Source organism: Nannobrachium achirus (genome assembly GCF_963921795.1).
Source record: "Nannobrachium achirus genome assembly, chromosome: 3".
Classification (NCBI taxonomy): Eukaryota; Metazoa; Chordata; class Actinopteri; order Myctophiformes; family Myctophidae; genus Nannobrachium; species Nannobrachium achirus.
The window spans coordinates 43,491,790-43,500,808 of NC_137812.1; the positions used below are offsets into that span (position 1 = coordinate 43,491,790).

The window sequence follows — 9,019 nt, forward strand, 5'->3', positions numbered from 1 at the left end:
ACTGTGTTGGTGTTTAAGTCTGTTTTCGCCGTCCCATAGCTATAGCTTGCTGCCTGGCCTGCCTTGTTGTCTCCCCTTGAGTTGTCTCTCAATGAGAAGCCCTTGCAGGCTAATAATCCCCGGGGTTTAGCCGTTTCTGAACGCTCCTTGTTATGTGAAATGACAGAGCTTCCTACGGTGCGTTAGCGCCAGGATTAAACATACACCTCTCCAAAAGCTAGAACGAATCATGTTTCCTCTGCTCTCCATCCGCTGACCCCACGGTCGGTTTCACGGCCCGAACGATCCGGAGTTTGACGGTATAGCGGAGCTAAAGTTATATATGTCAGATCCGAGAGGCGCTTTAAAACGATTACACAAAAATGTCAAAGGTTGTGAGGTTGTGAGGAATCGACTGTGACGCGTGAAAATGTCTTGGCTGCCCGTTTTCAGGGCCGCTCTCTCTCTCTCTCTCTCTCTCTCTCTCTCTCTCTCTCTCTCTCTCTCTCTCTCTCTCTCTCTCTCTCTCTCTACTACTCCCTCTCTCTCTGTGTGCTGTCTACCGTAACGTACCAATAGGCCTACTAATCTGAGAGTTACAAGGCGAAGCTGTGGAGTGCTCGATATAATGTTTCTATCCGTCATCGAGCCTCCAAAAACGAATGAAGATGATGATCACTTCACTGTTTCTTTAATCAGTGCGACTCATTCATTCGTTCTATTAATTATAATAACAGCCTGCCTAATAGCAAATGTCAAACATTTAAATAAAATATAATAACGAACAGTGACAACTGACAACAAAGCTATAGGATTATAGCATTTTAATTGTTTGTTCAAAAATAGTGAAAACGTTTTATAGGCTATTTAGGCTACTTTATGACTTGAAATATTTCTGACACAATTGCAGTGAAGATGAGTTTGATTTGAGTTGAATAAAATGAATTGAATATTAAGTAGGTATTACCTTGGAGAGGAGCATGACTCAAAATATCAGAATATCGAGCAAAAAAAGAAAAGTAGCCTACATAAACAGAAAAATGATAGTCCCGTCTATTTAGATCTTAGTTGGAATTAGAACTTTAGCCTGCATAATATATTCTCAGCACCGCAGTAGGCCTACATATATTTTAGTCGGTTAATTTTCATATCCTACTGAACATGATTTAATAGTAAAGCTTCAATAAACATGTCGTATGTCTAGCTGTTATGAGTTGTGATAGAGACTATCAGGCTAAACGCTTTCTCATTAATGATTCATCTCAAGGCAATAACAAAATATTCAGGGTACAGCTTATTAAAATTAAATTCTTCATCGTGACTTTGTCGGGCCATTTTAGATAAAATAAAATAAATATAAAATCCTCCTCAAAATAAAACTTATTTCAAAACGCCAGGCTTGCACATCTCAGAAATCTATTCATTGTTTGCACAAGGCAATTTCCTTCATCTGTATTCTTGCCAGCAACTTTCCTGGCGTTTTCTGCGAAAAGTAATTTCTGCGTGCATGCAGCTCCGGTAGGCTATTTTAATGGAGAACTTGCAACGTTTGTTGCTGCTATTTCTCATTTGCTTTATTCTTGAGTCGTTTGGCCGTGAGGCGGTAGATGAGAGATGGGAGAGAGAGAGAGAGAGAGAGAGAGAGAGAGAGAGAGAGAGAGAGAGAGAGAGAGAGAGAGAGAGAGAAAGGGGGGGGGGGTGCTAATGGACCTTATTTTCTGGATGGGGGATCCCGAAATATATTCTTTTATCTCTGCATTTTTCCCCCGGAAAGAAACAGTGAATCAATCAAACATTAAGGAGGTGCTCGGATTGTAAGTCAGTTTCCATAAAGGGTAAATAAATAGAATCCAACAGGAAAGCAGTATGATGACCCCTGCTGTTCCCCTGTAAATCCTTGCCTCTCTGTTCTTCCATCTTAAATGAAGCCAGTTGGCAACTTGGCAATGTCAACAGATTGCACATTTTCATCATGGAGGAGGACTGGTTCCCAAACACTGGGTCGGGAGTCGGGACCCATTTGTGGGTCACAGACAGCTTTTAATGGGCCTCCTTGTTTTTTATTATTATTCAAAATATATTCAAAAAACTTTTCCAAAAAAATAAAAACAAAATTAGTAAAATAAATCAAAGATATTCCATAAATTAAAAGATAAATGTGAGCGTTGTGATCTTGCAGATCTGCTATTCTCATTAGTTTGGGTCCAATTAAGGCATTGCAAACGTCTAGTCTCTTTTGGGTCACGAGCTGAAAAGTTTGGGAACCACTGATCTGGAGGGCTGACTTGAGAGCAGATAAGAGGTATAGAAAGCTATTTTTTTTATCATGGACACAAATTGGAATAAACGAATTGAAAACGAAATAAAAAAGTACATATACAAAGTAGGCTATTATGCTCCAATGGCGATAAAAGGCTCTGCTTTTGTAGAATGTTAAAAGTTTTGCGTTTTGCTCCTATCAGTATTTATAGGCCTGCAAATAAAATGGCCCAGCACATAATCCCCATATACCCAGAATGGCGAGAGTCTAAACGTCCATCCAATGCCAACAGTAAATACACAGATAAGTGAATAAATAGTTATCTGCAGTTTTTTTGTAGGTCACAAGTCATTCCTCTCCATCGCTTTACAAAGCAAGGCGTATTTCATGCCGTGGCCCAGATAGGGAGGTTGAAAAGAAGCATTTCATTTACTCTTATCAGAGAGAGCGAGAGAGAGCACCGACCGCCTCTGCACATATAGCGAGGTAGAGCAGGGGCCGCGATGCGCATGCAGTTAGCCTCTATAAACGACCCGACGACACAACAAACTGCTTTTATTCACCGGAGCAAGCTGAAAGGTCCTGGGAAATAATAAAAGATGAGGAGTGAAATAATGCTTTTAGACAACTCTCAAAGCTCCCAGAGAGAGAGAGAGGGAGAGAGAGAGAGAGAGGAGGGAGGGAGAGAGAGAGAGAGAGAGAGAGAGGGGGGGGGGGGGGGAGACGTTTTCTATGTAGGACAGCAGCAGCAGGCTCTAAATGCAAAATGTGTGAAAATGCCTGCGTGTATGTGTGCGCGCGTGTGCGTGCGTGCGTGCGTGCGTGTGTGTGTGTGTGTGTTGGGGGGTGTCAGAGAAAGAATGAGCGAGAGAGAGGGGGCGTGGGAGTCAAACAAGAGAGGGAATTTTGCAGGCATTTTGAAAATGTATATATCATTATGGTATTCTATATGTGAACATTGTGTTAATATCTGTCATATATAGGGTTTTATCAATCTGGAGTGTAATTTTAATTGACTGGTCTGATGTCAAACAGGGTTTTCATCATGAACCTGCACAATTGTGAATATAAATGGTTCCATTTGATACACTGCCTGAGTGTGTGTGTGTGTGTGTGTGTGTGTGTGTGTGTGTGTGTGTGTGTGTGTGTGTGTGTGTGTGTGTGTGTGTGTGTGTGTGTGTGTGTGTGTGTGGTGATGTGTAAGAAGTTGTTTTAGTGGGTGAATAAGAAGAGGACAGAGGAACATGTTCAGGGGACAGCTTGGTGTTTTAGGGGGATCCCTGCTGGGGTAATGTGTTTAAAATCTATTACCCCCACAGCTAGGATTAGTATGTGTCAACGCATGTGTGTGTGTGTGTGTGTGTGTGTGTGTGTGTGTGTGTGTGTGTGTGTGTGTGTGTGTGTGTGTGTGTGTGTGTGTGTGTGTGTGTGTGTGTGTGTGTGTGTGTGTGTGTTAGAAAGAGGGAGAGAGAGAGAGAGAGAGAGAGAGAGAGAGAGAGAGAGAGAGAGAGAGAGAGAGAGAGAGAGAATGTATTTATGATTCCCCTAAAGACGTAATCACTATGGTAATACAAAAGCCAGTGGATTATGTGTTCAAAAAATATTCTGGTTGATTTACACTCTGCCTTTGGTGAGAGAGAGAGAGAGAGAGAGAGAGAGAGAGAGAGAGAGAGAGAGAGAGAGAGAGAGAGAGAGAGAGAGAGAGAGAGAGAGAGAGAGAGAGAGAGTGCTAGAGGGGGGAGAGAGAGAGAGAGAGAGAAAGTGAGAGACATCTGTGTGTGTGTGTGTGTGTGTGTGTGTGTGTGTGTGTGTGTGTGTGTGTGTGTGTGTGTGTGTGTGTGTGTGTGTGTGTGTGTGTGTGTGTGTGTGTGTGTGTGTGTGTGTGTGTCACTCTCTACAACTACAAGCACAACCAACACAGTCCGGTTTGCTCCTTTATACAGCTACTTCTGTTGGAAAGATCAAAACAACTATAATGTTCAGCTTTTAGATTAATACAGCTCTATTCTATTCTATTCTATTCTATTCTATTCTAGTGTATATATACCTATATTTCCTCCAGGGGATATTAGGAGCCTGAAAGTGAGGAGCCAGGGGCAGATATGGTCTATAATTAACTGGAAATCCTTCTTCTTAGAGTGTTTCAGTCTGTGGTCCAGGGTGCAAATTGGCCAGTTGCAGTTCATAGTAACAGATTCCACTGAGCCAAGAACGATCAATCAGGAAACGATTTGAAGTCCTTTTCAGATAGTGATTTGACTCATGTCTAGTTAGAGGTGAATAGTTGTCTCTGTGCAGAGACTCTGCCCCTGCCAAAGTTGTTGCTATCAATTAACCATAGAGAGCAACTGGTGCTGATAATGCTTTTAAATGAGCATTAGTCAATGATATGTTGTATCTCAGGCAGGACCTCAGTCCTGAGGTCCTGGTTGGTCAGTTCCTTGGGAAAGCTGATGTTCTGCTTATGATTGGCCTTCTTATTTTGTTTCACAGTTAGCTCATACACAGTCGTGACACAAACACAATACTTTGGGCTTTTTATGCCTTTATTGATAGGACAGTAGACTGACAGGAAATGGAAATGGGGAGAAAGATGGGGAATGACATGCGGCAAAGGTCGTCCGGATCGGGAATCGAACCGGCGACGCCAGCAGGCATCATAGCCTAGTATGTGGTATGCGCCTTGACCACCAGGCCAGCGGGCGCCCCATTCCTTCCATCTTTTGACCCTTTGTTGGATGGAGAGAGTTTTTTGATTGATTGATTATTTTATTAGACAAAAATGGAGAACAGTACAAGTATAGTCAAGAGAGGGGGGGGGGTGTTACAGGGCAAGCTTCATCGTAAACTGGTCTAACTACTGTGATAATTAAGTAGACTTAATCCTAAACTGGACTTTGACTACTGCATTAAAGATATTCTCCTGGAAATGTCTAAAAGGGTGTGTTACTTCACTGGTTCTCAACATGGGGTCAACGCCTAGGGATCCTTGAGGGGTTTCCAGGAGGTAACCTGCAGCAAATGACAGTGATGATAGTTGTATACTTGTACATTATGTACACTCTACAACACTGATAATTTAAATTGTATAGTGTAAATTGGGGTTTCCAGAGATAGAAATCCTATAACATTCTGATGTAGCCTAATACTGGGGGTCCTTGAATGTAAAGAGGTTGATCATCATGACTGTTGTACATCAACATGTGCCTGTAACATGTACACATACCATTGTGTTACCTCTGAAGCAATGGGTCTACCCAGCTGTGTGGCACGAGCGTATCTGTGCACGTACCGCTGTTACACTCTGCATGTTTTGGGTACATTTTTGGAGCTGTGTGGAACACAAGCTCCCTATACGTGGCCGTGTGTGTGGGTCTGTCTGTCTCCGTCCGTGTCTGTATGTAGCCTAAACTTCGGCGCGTAACTAGTGCCGCACCATTTACGCCACTCGCGCAATATATACATCAAAATGTGCGGCTCGGCCGGGAATGGTGTTCTATTACCTTTCGTTCCGATCCGCCTTACCATGCCGACGTAATCTGCAAAAAACGACGCTTAATTGTCCCCATTGACTTATAATGGGACAATGCAAGAAATCACTTTCAAGTATTTTTCTCTCGTAAACCATAGGAGATACAGTTTCAAACCTCGGAGAGGAGATTCATAATGATTTTAAGAATGAATCGAAAAATAATTACATAACTCGGCCTCATGGTGGCGCTATAACGGCCCACTTTACGTTTTGCCCCGTAACTCTTGAACCGTAGATCGGAAAATTAAAATTCTTTTTTCCCTCTATCCTGGCCCATTTGCGCCAGGATAGATTTTCCATCTTGAATTTTCTCCAAAACACACTTTTTGCTCCTTTTCCTACATATTTTCTTCAAATGTCACAAAAATCGGTACACATGATCCTGGGTGACCAGAGAGGTGCTGTTGAGTCTAGCCTGCCCTGAGCATCAACTGCAATACACACACACACACACACACACACACACACACACACACACACACACACACACACACACACACACACAGCTCCACTTCGAACAGAGGTTCGATTTTATACTCAGCGTGCAAAAGGATTGTGTGCAAATAATATTTATTCTGCTAATATGTACAGGATCTTAGTCACTTTGGATCTAATTCCAATCAAAGGTTACCAAAAGAAGGAATTCAATTTAAAAGCTTGAACTTGCCCTTGTTAGTTCAGGCCATCTCTGCATAGATTATGTTTTCATTTTGAGCACATTTGGTTAAAGCCCGCACGGCGTATTAAAAAGCTTGGCACATCTTCTCCTTTACCTTGTTGATCTCTTTGTTTGTAGCACAATATTGTGTGTGGGAATCTTTCCTATTTCAATGCATTACTTAATACATTAACTCAGCCTGAACCTCTTAGTAATCAGCTCACATTGTGAGCCTCTGCTATAGATGTCGGTTGCAAGATTAATATTTACTTTCCTCCAGGTCTCTCCCGTTTTTCAAATTCTTCCTCTTATCCCTGGCTTTCTTTTCACCCATCTGACACAGAGTGTCCTTCTCCTCTAGGGCACGGCGGGGTGAACCAGCTCGGGGGCGTGTTTGTCAACGGAAGGCCCCTCCCAGATGTAGTTCGACAGCGAATCGTAGAGCTCGCCCATCAAGGGGTCCGCCCCTGCGACATCTCCCGCCAGCTACGAGTCAGCCATGGATGTGTCAGCAAGATACTGGGCAGGTAAGATGTGCACATGTATATAATGTAGGTTTTTTTAAAACTTGTTGTGTCCAATGCATAACATTGCAAGATACAATTGAGGCACAGCTGTATTTGTAGCAAAAATAGCCGATCTACGCGGTCATAACACGTTGCATCGTGACACGCGAGGCAGCCAATCAATTACATGGGAACCAGAGTCGTCTAATCAGAGAGTTCTGCCATTGCGGGGTCAGAAACAGCGCTGGTCACATGGTTCATTGTCACTTCTTTACCCCTCATAGACTTCAATGCATTCTTTAAAGTTCCGGTTCATGGTTTGTCACTATACACCAATAGATGTGTGCATAGAAGACCTGGCAAAAAACAAAGGCCCAGGAATAATAATAACAACAAAAACGCTTTGTTAAAACGTTTTTTTTGGAGCTGTGTGAAGCACAGGCTCCCTATACGTGGCTGTGTGGGTGTGTCTGTCTGTCTGTGTGTCTGTCTGTCTGTCTGTCTGTATGTAGCCTGAACTTCCTAAACTTCGGCACGCCACTAGTCCCACAGTTTTGCCACCACACACTCGCGCCATATGTCAAATCGACCGGCTTACTCGGGAATCGTGGGCTATTACTTTTTTTCTAAGAGAAAGGTTCTATAGTTTAATTGATATTAATTTATTAGTGAATTAATTTTCCCCATTGACTTATAATGGGAATTGCAAAAACTCACATTCAATTATTTGTCTCTCGCAAACCATAGGGGCTAGAGTTTCAAGACTTGGAGAGGAGGTTCATAATGATTTCAAGGATTAAATAAAAAATAATTGTGTCATTTGGCCGCATGGTGGCGCCATAACACCCCACTTTACGTTTTGGCCTGTAACTCTTGAACCGTAGGTCGGAAAATTAAAAATATTTTTTCCCTGGATTCCTTGGGTCATGACGCATCTCCCCATATAGGCCACGCCCATTTGCGCCATGATAGATTTTCCGCCATCTTGAATTTTCTCCAAAACACACTTTTTGCTCCTTTTCCTACATATTTTCTTCAAATGTCACAAAAATCGGTACACATGATCCACACACACACACACACACACACACACACACACACACACACACACACACACACACACACACACACACACACACACACAGCTCCACTTCACACGGGTGTGATTTTTTAGACAATTTTTAAAATAATGAGCGCTGTCAAGTGTTCGGGGAGGGCGTTCCACAGACATGGGGCTGTATAGTAGAAGGCCTGGTAGCCTATGATGTGGAGGCTGCAGCATCAGAGGTTGATGTCAGAGCGTTATTCAAGCTTACGAGCGAATAACATTTGTATAATTGTATATACACATGTATATCAGGGGCGTAAACTGGGTATGGCAGGGGTATGCAGCTGCCATACCCTGGGTCCAGGGGGGGAAAATAAAAGTTACTTTTAAATATAAATCCATGAACGTCTCTTTGTCTATCTGCGCTGGTTATTATGTTGTTAAATTACAGTAAAATAACTACAAATGCAAAATTTAACAAAATGGTCACTTTAACAAGGTATTATAATTATATTCTCCACACTTGTATTCTCCCCATCTTGACTCATATTCCCAGGTTCTGCAGGTCAGCTGCACAGGTGCAATGCATTAGTGTTAATTGTGGCACGTTTACTAAAATGCCAAGTTTAGCTGCACTTGAAAAACCGTTCCAGGCTGCCATATCCAGCCCAAGAAACCGTAGAAACCTGTGTAAAAAGCTGTCAAAAATCGTTTTTTCAGACATTGTGAAAATAGCTGCTGCGAGGCTTTGTGAGCATGTAGATCTGCTATTTTCACAATAGAACCGTGTTATACAAAATGTAATGCCTCTTTTCCATGAGGACTCCCATCTTTGCTTTTGCTGAACTGACGCCACTGATGTATATATTGCAATAATAATGTGCAGGTGTCAGAAAATCCCAGGACACACCTGAACTTGTCTTACACCACCAGTGTGCAAGCAGGCCACCACTGCTGTTCATACACCCGCATGCAACGCATTCAAACACAAATTGTCCAGGCGCGATTTCAAGTTGCAACCTTTTCAATACACTAT

At 42.5% G+C, this 9,019-nt stretch overlaps 1 protein-coding gene across 1 annotated transcript in view; it reads left to right on the forward strand.

Annotated features, from left to right (window-relative positions):
• Positions 1-9,019, forward strand: part of pax5 (paired box 5) — a gene marked incomplete at both ends in the record, with an annotated part of 63,008 nt that overhangs the window by 1,241 nt on the left and 52,748 nt on the right. The window contains one exon of the mRNA XM_080722247.1: positions 6,791-6,956. Within this exon, the coding sequence (XP_080578373.1) occupies positions 6,791-6,956 (166 nt within the window). The remainder of the gene's footprint in view (positions 1-6,790; positions 6,957-9,019) is intronic.